This window comes from Panicum virgatum, chromosome 3N (genome assembly GCF_016808335.1).
Source record: "Panicum virgatum strain AP13 chromosome 3N, P.virgatum_v5, whole genome shotgun sequence".
Taxonomy (NCBI): domain Eukaryota; kingdom Viridiplantae; phylum Streptophyta; class Magnoliopsida; order Poales; family Poaceae; genus Panicum; species Panicum virgatum.
The window spans coordinates 1,904,843-1,920,821 of record NC_053147.1 but is presented as its reverse complement, the minus strand read 5'-3'; the positions used below and the strand labels follow the sequence as shown (position 1 = coordinate 1,920,821).

Genomic DNA, 15,979 nt, shown 5'->3' with positions numbered 1-15,979 from the left:
TCTTGCGGAAGATATATAGGATTTCCGGGAGCAGAGCTGCTCCAGCCGAGCCAGAACCGCTCTGCTTGTGACTTAGCGCCAGTGGCCTCAGCCGGCTTAAGCCCGGCCACTTATGGCGAACCGAACAGGGCGCTAATCGGCTGCAACCCAACTAACGTAACTAACCCGGCCTGCCTAACGTGGGCCTAAGCCAGCCCGCTACCCCAGCCTCAGCGAGCCCACCAGCCCGCTCAGCCCGCTTCACTCTGTTTCTTTCTTCTCCTCCACGCAGACGCAGCCCTGGCCGCCGCTCCCGTCTCTCCTGTAGCTTTTCCTCTCAAGCGCAAGACATACGCGGAGGCGACGGCGAGCCGGGGTGGGATTGCATCGATGATTCCTTGAGGGCGACCGCCTCTACGTCGCCTTCGTTGTCTACCTCGACCACGTCGAGCCGAACTGCGAGGAAACGAGATGGGAGCACGCCGCCGCTTCACCGAGCACTCTTTGGAAAAATAAATGCACGTGTGTCGGGGTTCGAATTTATGATATGTGGCCTCGCGTATAATATTTTCTATCATCTCACCCACACAATATATATGAGTGCATTGAAGATGTTATTTTTTTGAAGTAACCAGGATGGACCATTTAGTACCGGATCATGACCATCATTTAATACCGGGTGGTGTTATGGCCCGGTATTAAATAGTTAGGGCCCGGGAGCTATTTAGTACCGGATCATAACACCAAACGGTACTAAATGATGACATTTAGTACCGGGTGGTGTTAAAAATCGGTACTAAATGACTTCGGAGGCACTATGCTGTAGAATCGATACTAAATTGATATTAGTACCGAATTTAAAACAACCGGTACTAAATTGATATTAGTACCGGATTTCTAGTAGTGGACGTGAGTCACCACGCCATCTCCCTAATCCTCTTGGAAGGAGAATCTGTCCGGCCATCGAGCCGCTGCCGATTCCTAGCAGTGTCACAGCCGCACGGCCGCTCTGAGCTGATGCCCGCCGCTGGACGAACGCGGTGGCCGCGCTCGCCTCGTCGCGCGCCATCACACTAACACGGTCAAACGCCGCCGCGCATACGGCCGCCTACTCACTACGCGTGGCCGTGCCATGGCCACGACGCAGGGGTCCCGGGCTCTCCGCCTATTCGCCGTGGGGCAGTGACGGCCTGCTCGCGCATGCTGCACGGCGCCTCGCCGCGAACCTCCTCCACCGGGCACGGCGGGAGCGCGCTCGCCACGGCCAGCGCATGCACCTGCCGCCCGCACGCGCTCGACGCGAGCGACGTCGCCGCCGCAGCCACACCCCGCGCACCCTCGGCAACATTGGCACGCACCCAGGCAAACACAGCATCACCTATGCTCATTCATTCGAGGTGCTGTCCTCCACCAGCCCATTCTCGGCGAATGCCCCCTTCTAAGCATTTCATCAAGCAACACCGCCACGCGCGCACGACCACACTCAACCATATGCACGGAGGCAGAGTGGCAGACTAAATCGTCAGTCCGTCACCAGGCTTATTAAGTTTTGGAATGCTACTACGTTTTGGAATAAATCTTCATCAAGGGGATCATATTTCTCCATACAATCACATACTTCAAAGATTGGCGAATTGGTTAGCCCTTTTCACAGGAGTGAAGTTACTGATGAACAAGATCTACAGCTATGATATTACAATTTTTATTTAAATAACATAGTCATCAGAAATCAGTAGAAGCAAACTCAACCATAAATCTTCATATTATTGCCATCTATTTATCTGATACCTATAAATTTGTTTCTGCTCATAATTAATTCTAGGTTATTGGTAAAAATTAGCTTGAGAGGCAATTTTATACGTTCTTTCTAATTAGTATGTATTTTATTCTGATTGCCAGTCCATATGCCATGCTGGTTGTGGGTGGTCCTGCTCACAGTCCTCCTGTCATGCACCATCTCATGCTTGTTCGGCTAAGTATACTCGAGCATCAGAAGAGGGTAAATGTCGTTATGACTTGACGAGCATAGCTACCCTATCATGCGTGCGGCCAGATGGTGTATGGAGGCCATCCTCACATACATGCTGCAATGCATTATTATATGCTATTGATCAAGTTCCAAGTAGCGATGTGAGTGGAGCATGTTGCCTTTGCCGCTATCTCAAAGAAAGAGGGGGCACCTATTAAACTGGCTACAAGTTATGTTATGTGCAATGGAGAGGACAAACACGTCGTCACCGAGTGGTCATTTCCAATCAAAACATGTTCTGACGGTACGTATGTCTACTTTGGTGTTTATTAAGCTTGAGATATTGACTGTTAATTATCATTAGCAGTAGTTTGATCTTCTGAATAATAATGATGTTTGTATCTTTTTTAAACCAGAATGTGGGCAAGGAACCATTTCCTCACTCGGCATAGAGTATGAGGATACTCCAGCGGTAAAAGCACACAGCACTGTCAACGAGGGACAAGAACATGTTAGTGGAATAGGACAAACACACGTCACTACCAAGGTCATCTGGGTAGCTGTTGTAGTATTCATTGTCATATGGGTTATCTGCTTCTGGTATTTTCGGAGGTCGTCCAAGGCAGCAGAAAATAATGTAAGTGAACCCCGATCTGGGCAACGGCGATCTGTTGGCCCTTCATCAGCAAATTAGCGAAAGGAGAAGAGGCTTTCATCAACATGAAAGGGGCTAAATCATTTGCATGAGATTCACGCGACTGATTTGGCATCTAGTTACTACTTGCAGCTCATCTTGTTCGCCAAGTTACTGTAGTTGTCTTGGGTTGTGTGATGTATCCATATATAGAACTACGGGCTTGTTATTTTTGGTACCTGACCAACAACAACAGCCTCATAAACTCTAAGATAGATATCCGATTCACTCTAATAGTCGTCCATCCATGCTTCTGCTTGATGATCTCCATGTGCCGAGGGATGTTGCTTAGCTTTCACTGGCACCAGAATTCCGATCGTTACCAACATTTCATTTTGGCGTAAGAAGCTACCTGGTTTGACAGGGAAGCTTACAAAATTCTTAATGTTATCATTTTGGTGTAAAGCTACCTGTTTTGACAGAAAACTTAGAACTTATGGGAAACCTATGAAGCCTCTCTAAAACATTTTTAATGATAAAAACTACTTCCATGCATGTTTGGAATACCAGAATTTTGCCACTTATAGGAACTGTTTAGTGTTGTCAGGTGCATATGCGTAAGAATGGCAAGTTCTTAACCAAGTAAGCTTGCGTATATATTTACAATTGTTGTTGTTGGTCAAATATTTATTTATTTTAACTGACTAATCATATTTAAAAAGCCATGTGGACCTCATATATTTGCTACTCTATTCATCATGAATAGTATTTTCATAATATACATAACACTTTCATCTTAAAGTATTATACTTGTATAAAAAGTAAATAGTAAAATACACGATCTTCAAACTTGTCAAGGTGTGTCATCATGGTTCCTAAACTTATAAAATGAGGAACCCGGATCCTTGAACTTGTCAGAGTGTGTCATCCCGGTCCCTAAACTTATTAGGAACTAGAAATCCGAATCCATGTAATAATTAAGAGTAGTTTCGAACCATGTTTTCAGTTCAAAAACAAATCCAACAAGTAATAGATATAGTTTTTAAACAAAAAATATATCTCTAAGCCCAAAAAATTCTCCAAAATGTTTTTTTTTAAAAAGAGATACTTGTGCGTGTGCCGCGTGCACACGGCAAAGCCTATTTTGCACACGGCAAAGGCTTTGCCGTGTGTTGCACACGGCAAGCACACATAGCAAACAGGCGCCAGGAAAGGGACTTTTTGTCGTGTGCCATTTTCGGGCACACGGCAAAGTCTTTGCCGTATGTCAAAAAACACTCGGAAAATAATTTTTTAGAAAAATAAGAAAATTGATTTTAAAAGTAGCAAAAAAATTATTTTAGTTCGGAGAAGACCCCACTGCCAAGCCACCCGCCCGCTTCGTCGAAGTCGCAAGTCGCGGTATTTTTCGTGCTACGCACCGACGGGATTCGGTCCCTGAACCTCTCCCTCGCATGTAACCTCCTCTACCACTGCACCACACACTCACTTGTGTCTATACTCTATTTTCTTTCCCCACATATTATACTAATCTAAGTGTAAATTACTTGTTTGAGACCCTAAACGAATTCAAATAAAAAAGTTGTCAACTACAAAGTTTTATAACTTTTTGAGATCTACAACTTTTATTTTTGCCGTTTTCCCACACGAGATCATTTACAAAATTTAAATATCACTTTGTCGTGTGCCAGATCTACGGCACACGGCAAAGCCTAGTTGTTTGCAGTGTGTCTTCAACCTGGCACACGGCAAAGCGTGTTCAAAATAGTTTTTTTACCTTCAAAACACATGATAAAATTGCAAAAAAAATTGAGATGAGAATAGAAAAAATATTATTTTGTCGTGTACCAAAATAAAACACATAGCAAAAAATAGCTTTGCCGTGTGCCAAAAAACACACGGAAAAGTATATTTTTATCATGTGTTATATCTTTGCCGTGAGTCCGATAGGAAGCACACGGCAAACTACCGGGCACACGGCAAAGAGCTGGATTCCGGCAGTGATACTAGTCATATATTTGTTACTCTATTCATCATAAATAGTATTTCCATAATATACATAACACTTTCATCTTAAAGTATTATACTTGTATAAAAAATAAAAAATAGAATACACTGTCGGTCCTCAAACTTGTCAAGGGGTGTCATCCAGTCCCTAAACTTACGAAACTAGCTAGGAATTCAAATCCTTGAACTAGTCAGGGTGTGTCATCTGGGTCGCTAAATTTAGAAAAGAGTAAAATGCACTGTGGGTCCTTAAACTAGTTCTCCTGTTCTGTTTAGGTCCATGAACTTTGAAAATGCATTTCTAGGTCCAGGATCTATTTAAGTGAGCCATTTGAGGTCCAAAACGCCCTTGACCTGCTCTGACCGTCTACGTGGACCGCCAGGCCGGCTCTGACGTGGACATGGCATCTAACGGAGGCAAAAAATAATTGCAAGTACACCCTTTCCTGCTATAGTAATGTGTAATGGCTCCCCTTTATTTATCATCCCCCCTCTGACAGCAATCTCATCCTCTGTTCTCTCATGTTCTTCTCTCATGGCTCAAGGTCAAGGCCGAGGAGTACCTCGGGCGTCAGGTTGAGTACGCCATCATGACCGTTCCACAGCATTTCAGTGTGGCGTCCAAGCAGGATGCCGAGAATGCTGCCATTATTGCTGGGCTAGAGATAGTGGACATGGTCTCCGAGCCCGTTGCGGTTGCCGTCACTGACGACCTCCGCAGGAAGCTGCGTAAGGGCATCAATGCTCTAGTTCTCCATGTTGGCCGCGGCACGGCGCATGCGAGCGTCGTCACGGTCATGATGGATGGCTCTCTGGGATCCTTTCATACCGGGACGATCCTTTCCTTGGAGGAGATGATTTTGATCAAAGGATCGTGGACTATTTTGCCAAGCTGGTGAAGATGAAGCACGAGAAGGACATCAGTGAGGATTTGGTTGCTCTCAGAAAACTGAGGGAAGCATGTGAGCGTGCCAAGAAGGCATTGAGCGATCAGGATCATGTGGAAGTTACTGTTAAATCTCTTTTTGATGGCGTCGATTTTTGGCATCCATTCTCACGGTCAGAGTTTGAGGAATTGAACGACGATACGTTCCAAAGGGTTATTGCATTGATAAGGAGAGTCATGCTAGAAGCAGAGCGAAGGAGGAGAAACAACAATATCGATGAGATTCTCCTTGTTGGTGGAAGCACCAAGATCCCAAAGATCCAAAGACTTATCAAGGATTACTTTAAGGGCAAGGAACTGAGGAACAAGAGTACTCTATCCTGCCTGTGATGAGTGAATTGTCAACCGTGCGGTGTGATTGTACGCTTGGTCTTTGGATTGCAGGTACACGGGCGTCGAGTGTCGACGGGGAGCTGCCGTGGAGGTGCCGTGGCCGATGGACCGTGCGGTGGACGGCGGTGAAGGGCAGCCAGGACCGGAGCTCGGACCGGGCGGCAGTTGTGGCGTCCACTCCTGGATCGAGGGTGCAAGCGGCGACGGAAGGCGGGTTTCTTGGTTTGCGCCACAAAACCAAGGAGGCGGACGGTGGTTGAAGACGTCAAGTCGTGGAGGCACGGGCGTCGGTCTCGGGACTGACAGAGGCGACGGGCGTCGACGGCGTCTAGGGCCTCGCTGCGGGCGAGGAGGTGACGGGCGTCGGGCGGCGTCTAGGGCCGTCAGAAGGCCGAGGCGGGAACGGCGTCTAGGACCATGGCGTGGAGGCGGGAATCTTCCCGTGCGTGAGGTTTTGGCGGTTTTCTCAAAACCGGCCGCCTACCCGGGTTTCGCGGACCCTCCAAAACCGCGGACCTGATCTTCATCAAGATGGCGGCATCGCGGAGAAGACTTCGTTTCGAAGAAAGAACTTTAGCCGTCGGATGAGATCGTGTACAGGGGGTGCTGCAGGCCAACCGGTCTGACTGGTCCCTGGCACCGGTCTGACCGGTCTAACCAACCAGTCTGACCGGTCAAGTGTACCGGTCTGACCGGTCCCGCGGGTATAAATACCCCTTCTCTTGTGTTAGGTTAATTGCGGCTTTTGTAATTTGTTCGTGGACTCCTCTGTTCTCCAGGCCGCCGCCCCTGCGTCTCCCTCCCTCTGTTCTTCTCTTTAGAGTAGATTTGTTATGGAATTGTGAGACTTTGTATTGGATTTGATTGAGAAAGGAGGCACCATCCTCCTTGTGCCCTCTGGGCTTTTGAATCAATCCAATCTCGTTCTTCTTGTGCTCTTTTGTGATGGATTTTCATTTTGATTTTGATGCACATGATCGAGACGGTTCTTTGAGCTCTTTGTAGTGATTCTGATGTTTCTAGCCTCATGCTAAACCCTCTGGAATCACCAGTGCTTCAGAATTGAAGTTCTTGAGCTTTCGAGAAAACCCCAACCCTTCTTGATCTCCCCTCGAATTCTCGAGTTTCTTTGATCTTTAGGACGAGATCTCTTGGGGATATGTTCACGGAGTAAGGGCGAAGCTATCCCCCAAGATTCATCGATTTTCGTGGTCGGTTGGTTGAGATTCTTCGTTTGAATCCAAGTTTTCGGGGGTTTTCTGGGTGCCACCGGTCAGACTGGTAGGCAAGACCGGTCAGACCGGTCTGCTAATTTTTGAACAGCCGCGACCGGTCAGACCGGTCCAGTGAACCGGTCAGACCGGTCCAGGCAGATCAGTTCTGTAGCTTTCCCGATTCGCTTCCGATTTGCTTCGTGGTTTCGCTCGCTCGTTCGAGGTCTTTTGTGTTGGTTTAGCTTTTCCATAGCTATTCCAAACTCTGGTCAGAACGCTTGAGGGCTTGGGTAATTTTCGGGATATAGGCCGACGGTTCGAATTTCGAAGAAATTTTGATCGGCTCTCATTCATCCCCCTCTGGTCGCCGGCTTCGGTCCCTCAGGAACCAAACATAAGGTTTCAACCAGATGAAGCAATTGCTCTTGGAGCATTAGTTCATACATATTCTTTTACTAAATTTTATAACTAGTGGTGTTTTTTTGTAAAGATTCATTATACGTACAAATCCTAATTGTGATTCTTTACACTGTGTCTGTGTTTTCATAGATACCACTAGTCAAAATGTCTTATTAATAGAGACGCTGAAGCAAAATCAAAGTGAAAGGGAGCTACAACAGTTGGAGAAACATGTTATTACTAATCCGCTATTGACAAGCTCTGTGATGCAAAATTGTGAAACCCTTACCACACCAAAACTTTTTTGTCTATCATGCAACACTTATTTGATAATTTAATGTCAAGTACCCTGTCAGTGCAGAAATGATGTGTATGGCTATGTGACAATTATTTCTGGAATTGTACCATACTTCAGTGAAGCAGTGGGTTTGCTGAAATTTAACAAGTCTACAAGAAGATATCCATGCCTGCACTGAACTGTGTATGATGGCTGAACTAAAGACTACAATGTGCAGATGGTGTTCTTGTAAATTAAAACCAAAGCACAGGCACCCATCCACGTGTTCTATTCTACCATACTTGTGTAGTTTTGTAAATTAAAACCAAAGCACAGTGACGTCAGGGCAAACATCGGTTATTCTGTCCTCCACCGCACTAAATATTTGCAAGGCAGTTCTAGAACCACTTGGAGATGGATGGCAACGTTTGATCGAACAAAAGGCTTCTAGAAGATTCTCGGGACAATGCTTCTAGGCAGGTGTGCAGAGTGCAGACTATGAAGCTTTTTGACCGAGCATGTTTTGTCATATGTTTCATCAGTGAGAGGCTCGTACTCGGTCAGCAATGACGTAGCTTAGCAGCTAGCACATACTATCTGTGTGGTACGTCACCTTTCTATGGTTCCTTTCTACGGTGTGGTACGTCATTAGGAGGGAATGCATGTTTCTAGCTTCGTATAATTAATCCAATGATGTGACACACGCGAAGTGTGTCTGAAAATCTGAATTTCGGAGATTCCAGATCCTTTCCAGGGTGACCCTTTTTCACAAATTCCACAAACTCCAGCGCGGCGGCAGGCAGGCAGGCTAACTCAAAAAGATAAAGAGAAAGGAAGCATGATAACTTGGCCGGCCATGCATGCATAAAGGCTAAGGCTCCCATTTTCAGACTTGATTTGTCTTGTGAATCCTGGTCGAGTCCTTCTTTAACTAATACTGCGCGTAAAGCTGGTCCTTCGGCGAACGCGCTGGTAGCGCGATGGTAAGCGCTCCCGTCGTGGAGCCGCCCGCCCGGGTTCGATTCACGTCTGGGACGTGCCCGGGTGTCGCACCAGGTGGTGCTGAGGCATGTAGGTGTGAGTGTGTGTGGTGGTGTGAGTGTCTCAGTATGGCGCGTTTCGAGACTACTCGGGCAGCCTCGTCTGCATTGAGTCCGGTCAATGCGGACGCCTAAAATCTTACATGACTTCCCAGTACTCTGGGTGCTTTCCAAAAAAAAAACTGGTCCTTCGATTGTATCTTTCTTTAAAGTAGCGGCTGCTAAAGACCAAACTTTTGACGATCATGCCAAACTTTGAAACTAGGCACGGTTGGTAGCAGTAAGTATATATATTTGCTCTGTCTAAATCGCAGATGGAATTCAGTTTATTTATTCGAATCCTGCCTCCCACCGGGCTCGCTGATCTCATGCCTGCACTGACGCTAGTAACCACCATGCGTCCTTCTTTTTTCCAAATTAATAAAAAAGATCACATTTAAAAATGACCGCTATGTCTCTAGAAACGACATGCGCGACCGTACTGTAGCCAGCGTTTTGTTTTAGGCCTTGTTTAGTTGCAAGTTGCTTGGTGTAAATTTTTTGAAAAAAATCTTTTCATATTTAAAGTATTAAATATAAACTAATCACAAAACTAATTATAGAACTCGTATGTAAACTACGGGATAATTTTATTAAGACCAATTAATCCACTATTAGCACATATTTACTGTAGCTTTATTATAGCAATTTAGTATTTAATTATGATCTAATTAGATTCGTCTAGTAATTTACAAGCAAACTATGAAATTAATTTTTTATTTCATTTAGATTTAATACTCCATGTGCCTCATACATTCGATGTGATAGTTTTAAAACTTTGAATTTTGCATCTAAACAAGACCTTAGGATATGTTTAGTTCACGAAAAAGTTTGGGTTTTGGTACTGTAGCACACATTTCATTGTTATTTGATAATTAATGTCTAATTATGGACTAATTAGGCTTAAAAGATTCATTTCTTATGAAATAATTAAACTATATAATTAGTTATTTTTTAACTATATTTAATACTCTATGCTTATATTGAAGATTCAATGGACGGGTACCGTAGAAATTTTTTTGGAACTAATCATGACCGAATTTTCTGCCATTCATTTGTTTTATGTTTCCGGAAATCAGTGTCACCGAATGCTCAAATCTGACCCGGAGTGGTATGGACGTACTACTATCTGACAGGAGCTGAATGTGACGCAGAAAGCGACAGCTCGAGTCAAAGTAGGTCAGCTTTCTAGAACACTATAGTCTTATTTAGATTCCAAAACTCCAAAACGCAAAATGCAAAACTTTTATAAATCGCTTACATGATGTATTAAATGTAGTCAAAAAATAAATCGCATTACACAAATGGACTGTAAATCGCGAGACGAATCTAATGAGCCTAATTAGGATGTGATTAGACACTAAATTGCTACAATAATACTATAGTAAACAAGCTCTAATGATGGATTAATTAGGCTCATTAGATTCGTCTCGTAGTTTACAGACGAGGTCTATAATTAGTTTTGTAATTAGTCTACATTTAATACTTCAAATATTGAAAATTCTCTTCTAAAAACATAAAAATACAAAATACAAACTAAACTAAACACACCCTATATTGCAGACATGATGCACGGCGACTGATGAAAGTATTCCGTACTCTCTACTCCTACAACCAGCCAACATGTCAACAACCTGATTTTTTTTTTAAAAAAAAAGACAACAACCTGACCGAAGGTATCGCGTACTACCGGAACTAGTGTTTCTGTTCATTCAGAAACGAGAAATGGGAGAACCTACACACAAGTCTGAAGCAGCCAACCAAAGGAAGCTCCGTTGTACATGTACAACTTCCTGTTTCTTCTGCATGTAAGGCACGTAACTAAATACCCTAAGAACTTTCGTTCAAGTGGAATATATATTTACAATAAAATAAAGCACAAGCCAGCAGCAAATTTGCAAATGTCGTGAGGGAATATGTGAGGCCAAAAATTTTTAAGGCCCCTTTGGCGTAGCTTCTTGAGGAGCTTCAAAAAGAGCTTCACATAAAGCTATACCAAAAGGGTAAAATTCCATCAGCTTCGTCAATGAAGTAACCCATCAGCTTACACTATGGTGGAGAAGCTGGAATATATGGTTTCGATAGCTTCAACTTCAGCTTCAGCTTCACTAGAGAAGCAGCTTCACCAGAAAAGAAGCTTAGAAATCATTTTAGAAGAAGCTAAAGCTATGCCAAAAGAGCCCTTAAAATTCTCCGTCACATCAAATTTTTGAACACATGCATGGAGTATTAAATATAGTTTTAAAAAATAAATAATTGCACGGTTTAGCTGAAAATGATGAGATGAATCTTTTGAGTCTAATTAGTACATGATTGGACACTAATTACGAAATAAAAACGAAAGTGCTACAGTATCAAAACCTAAAAATTTTCACCAACTAAACACGCTCTGAATCTATTTAGTGCGAAGCTCAACACAAGTAGTACTGACAACTAAACAAGTAAGTACTCATTAAATAAACAGTATCCGCCTTTACTTTAGCAGTGGTTCTAAACGCATGCACTTGACCTCTTTCTTCAGTCCTCTGTCACTTATATTCCAGTGCCTTCCTGGTAAATCTTTCTTCATCTTGACAAGGGGCCGGGCCGGGCGAAAGGTCAGCGCTGGAAAACATGTAAAGAAGCATTGGAGTGTTTTGGACAAGTAGTGGACTACTCTTTCCAACCCCAAAATAAATACAATTCTATGGTTTAAAATTTGTTCCATTAAATTTGTCCAAACAACCATAAAAGACAAGAATCTTCGAAAATTTCTTGTACAAAAGACAAGTCTAGATTTTTCTTACAAAAGACAAAAAGTAATTTGGTAATTTGCACATAGCATTAATTTGCGTGTTCGGTTATAAAATTATATTTATTTTAGGACGGAGGGAGTAGACGACTAGTACTCATGAACGCATCGAAGCCGGTCGAAGTTGAGACGCAACGCATGCCGGTCCACTTGCTCGATCCGTGCAGAGAGAAAAAATCAAATATAAATCCGGTCACTTCACTCTAGCACTCCGTATCAAACTTGAGAAAAGTAGAAAACGACGGGCGTTCCGGTATCGTCACCGCACCTGATTAGAAAATCCTATCTGGGGAAGCGACAGTAGTTCTAGCTAGCTGCTAGTGCTGCTGCTGAGTCCAAGGTCAGGAAAAAAAAAACTGAAACTGCGGGAATTCAGGGCTGCCCGATGTTGTGGCTCCAAACGGCTGCACGGCTGCACCCCAGGTCCCCGGCACTAGGCGTCCTAGGCCTCAGGCAAGCGGCTCATCAATTTGGATTTCTCCTTTTCTTTTGCAAATAATAATGTAACCTGTCGTTAGTCTCAAGGTTACATTATTCAGCGCTACTCCGTAATACCAACTGTCCGTCTGAATATGGTGCTCTGTCCATCTCCTCAGAGAGAGCAAAGAAAAGATCCTCTACCTAAGCCTGGTCCATGGACAGATGTTTGCTTTTGATGGAAAGACAGATGTTTGCTGGCTGTGTGTTTAGTTCATGAAATTTTTTGGATTCGAGTACTATAGCACTTTTGTAGTTATTTGATAATTAATGTCTAATTGTGGACTAATTAGAGTTAAAAGATTCATCTCGTCATTTCTAGTTGAACTGTGCAGTTATTTATTTTTTTCAACTGCATTTAATGATCATGCATGTATCCGAAGATTCGATGTGACAGGTACCGTAGAAAAAACTTTGGAAACTAAACGGGGCAATGAAATTTGCTGCGATTTCTTTCAACAAACGAACGATTCAGATGTACTCCTCCATGTAGGTAGTGCTCTGTTTATAGACCAGGTCCACGGAGCAGAGCGAAAAATGGCGCGTCGCTCGTGGTTCCCCGTATCCAACCCAATCCCGGCAATCCCGACGACGAGTCAACACCGCACAACCTCCTTAAAAACCCCCGCCAGTCCGTCCGCCACACGCCATCCAACCGGGGCGATTTCCAATTCTTCCCCCTCGGCCCCAAACGCCATCGGCCTACGCATCCCTCCCTCCCTCGTTCCCATGGCCGCCTTGCGCACCGGCGACCCGCCGGAGTCCACGCGCCTCCGCATCGGCGACGACATCGCCTGGTCCGAGATCAACGGCGTCTACGACCGCGACGACTCCCTCAAGGAGAACACCAACCCCAAGTGCCTCCTCAAGAACCACCCCCACCACAACGGCTCCTCGCAGCGCTTCTCCGGCAACCTCAAGCCGACGGCCGCGCCCATCATCGGCCTCTCCGGGAAGCTCGGCGCCCAGGGCGGAGCCGCGCGGCGCCACCACCACCACCCGCCGGCCATCTTCCCCAAGAAGGCCACGACCGGCGGTGGCGGCCGCGCGCCCAAGACGGCCGTCCCGGAGCCCGGCTCGCCTAAGGTCTCCTGCATCGGGAAGGTCCTCTCCGACCCCGAGCGCGCGCGCCTCGGCCGCCCGCCGAGGGCGCGCGGGAGCTCGAGGCCGCCCGGGTGCTGCGGGTTCTTGATGCGGCGCAGCCGCTCCAGGAACAGCGTCGTGGACGCGGAGTGCGTCGACCAGCCCCCGCCGCCGCCGCCTCTGCGGAGGGAGGCGAAGGAGGCGGAGCAGGAGGTGCCGGCGGCGGCGGCGCCGGGGCTTGGAGGCATGCGGCGGTTCGCGTCGGGGAGGCGGGCGGCGGAGTGGGCGGCTGAGATGGAGGACGACGGGCGCGTGGCGAGATCTGGGCCGTTGTAGCGCATGCTGTGCGGGTAGTGGACCTCTGGCTTTCGGTTTGGTTGTGCCTGTGCTGTACCTGTAGTTGAGCTGTGTGCATACTTTACTACTTGCAATTAGAAATTGAGGTTTGTGTTGACAGATTTTGGTTGCTCTGTTGATGGCTTGTTCGCGTTAGCTGTAATTTCGATTTTGGTCATGGAGGTGCATCATTTGTACAGAAGTTTTTAGAAAATTCAAATTTGGATCTATGCATTTTCCGGTCACTTTGCCCTGTACATTCATCTTCTTTTGTAAAGGAGAAGACAAATTGAAGTAAGCGCAGGGGATCAAATCAAACAGAAAATCGAAGCAAAGGGTTATCTTATGGATCATTATGTTACATTAAATCTCTAGTCAAGCTGGATTCAAATAGCCCGTGCACACAACCACCTGAAAACGAGTTGCGCACAACCACAAGAATACGAGTTGTACCTACTTGGGCATGCAGGCCGCCGGCCCTCTCTCTCATACACAACTGTTTAATGAGTGCTGTCAAAATCACTACACCAATTCGAAGACAATGAAACCGTCATCCATACGATAGTAATTACTACTCCCTCCCCCTTATCACTAGTTGTTTTGGCTTTTCAAAGCTTATAGTCTTTGTCATGCACCAGATATAAACAAATATATAGATACATAACAAAAACTATACTTCTAGAAAACTAGAAAAGTAAAGAAATAACTAATAATTTAGGATGAGGGAGTAACTAGTAAAAGTCGATCAACCGAGATTATTGATACCCTATATACTACTCCCTCCGTACCAGAATATAACTACGTGCATTTAGATTTTTACAAAGTCAAATATTTTTAACTGTGACCAATAATATCTCTAAAATTAAATTATTTCGAATGGAAAAGTTTACTTCTTATTAATAGTTGATTTCACGATAAATTTAATAATATAATTTTATTATTATTAGCCTCTATTATTACTTTGCTATTTACAGTCAAAATTGAAAATATTTGACTTTAAAAAAGTCTAAATGTAGCTATATTTTGGGACCGATGGAGTAGTAGTTACATGTATGGGGATGAGGATTACATCTGGAAGGAGATTGTGCTGTTGGGCGGGTTGAAGAACTGTACGGTCCTGCCGTTGAGCGGCTGCACCGGTCGCGCGTCGTTTCCGGGCAGCGGCGCCTTGAGCAGCTGCAGCTGCTCCTTGCTGATCTGCCTGACCTTGCCGAGGACGTTCCAGATGACGTTCTCCGTGCACGGCGGCACGGTGAGGGAGCCCGTGTACCGGAAGTAGCTGCCGGTGCGCTTCTGCAGGGAGCGCAGGTGCACGAGCCCCGTCTCGACGTGCGACTCCTCCCCGGCGGCGAAGCTGCACTTGTCGGCGGCCATCTCCGCCAGCTGGCTCCTGAGCTGGTAGTAGAACGAGTCGGCAGCGCCGAGCTGGTAGAGGATCCCGATGACGGCGATGCCGCCGTCGGCGCTCTTGTGGACGAGGTGCAGCTCCAGTGGGAAGCGCTGGCCGTTGATGGTGTGGTCGGAGGGCGAGTGCCAGTGCAGCTTGTCGAAGTTGTAGACCTTGCCGGCGATGGTGATGGCCCCGACCTTGGCGCCGTCGAACTTGAGCGAGATGTCGTGGCCGTCGTTGACCAGCGTGCCGTGGGAGGCGGCGTAGGTGCGCTCGAGGGTGTCGAGGTTGGGGTTGGGGATGGCCTGCCGTGTGACGATGTCGATGGGGGACTGCTGCTTCCCCTGCCCGCACACCCGGTACTCGGGGCTCAGCTTCCCCCAGTTCTCCGGCCCCGTCGCGCTCCCCGACGCGTACCCGTACAGCACCGGCCCCGAACCGCCATCTGCTCGATCAATTCGTAGGGCTCGCTCGTCATCCTCTTAATTACAGCCGAATTGCTGATCTGATCGATGGCCGCGCACGTTTATATATATGTAATGCAAGCAAGCACGTACCCGAGAGAGCGACGGCGAGGGAGGAGGCCGCCACGAGGAAGACGATGGCCGCACGGGGGGACACCATTGCCGGCACGCACGAGAGATCACCGTCGAATTGAACCAACTAGATTCTTCTTTGAAGAAAGAGGGGGGGAGAGACAGAGACCGGTCGTCCTCGATCACTTGTCGTCGTGGGTGTATATATGTGAGGAAGGCGGAGGTGGACGGATTTGCAGCGGGCCGGGAATGAGGCGGGTTGAATTCGAGCGGACAGGAGCAGCTACTAGCCACATCCACATGAGATGACCGGGCGGTGGAAATCTGCTTGAAGGATTTAGCCATGCCAGAATTAGCATTCATCCCCCACCCCACCCCCATGCATGACTCCGATTATCATCTGGAGCTTTATTTATTTTGTCATCAGTTGTTGGAGAACGAGAAAGAACACGCCATGGGCTTGCTGCAGGAGCTGAAAGATTTGGCCCATCAGGCGCGCGCGCGCATGAGCGAGCTTCAAGCGAAGAAA

The 15,979-nt window shown here is 46.3% G+C and overlaps 3 protein-coding genes and 1 long non-coding RNA gene across 4 annotated transcripts; 3 read left to right on the top strand and 1 right to left on the bottom strand.

The window, feature by feature from the left end:
• Window positions 1-1,884: 1,884 nt before the first annotated feature.
• Window positions 1,885-2,940, top strand: LOC120663342. The gene is made up of 2 exons (XR_005670482.1): window positions 1,885-2,252; window positions 2,365-2,940. It is a non-coding gene; the product is annotated as an uncharacterized LOC120663342 (long non-coding RNA).
• Window positions 2,941-5,179: 2,239 nt separating this feature from the next.
• On the top strand, window positions 5,180-5,865 carry LOC120666871 (heat shock 70 kDa protein BIP1-like). The gene is made up of 2 exons (XM_039946856.1): window positions 5,180-5,318; window positions 5,441-5,865. The coding sequence occupies exons 1-2, from the start codon at window positions 5,180-5,182 to the stop codon at window positions 5,863-5,865; spliced, it is 564 nt and encodes a 187-aa protein (XP_039802790.1).
• A 6,871-nt stretch (window positions 5,866-12,736) lies between these two features.
• LOC120663603 lies at window positions 12,737-13,769 on the top strand. Its single transcript, XM_039942463.1, has one exon. It carries the CDS (start codon window positions 12,835-12,837, stop codon window positions 13,522-13,524), a length of 690 nt encoding a protein of 229 aa, XP_039798397.1. The 5' UTR covers window positions 12,737-12,834; the 3' UTR covers window positions 13,525-13,769.
• An 816-nt stretch (window positions 13,770-14,585) lies between these two features.
• LOC120668116 (alpha carbonic anhydrase 7-like) lies at window positions 14,586-15,548 on the bottom strand. The gene is made up of 2 exons (XM_039948050.1): window positions 15,472-15,548; window positions 14,586-15,362 (listed from the first exon to the last, which is right to left on the bottom strand). The coding sequence occupies exons 1-2, from the start codon at window positions 15,536-15,538 to the stop codon at window positions 14,590-14,592; spliced, it is 840 nt and encodes a 279-aa protein (XP_039803984.1). The 5' UTR covers window positions 15,539-15,548; the 3' UTR covers window positions 14,586-14,589.
• Window positions 15,549-15,979: the final 431 nt, after the last annotated feature.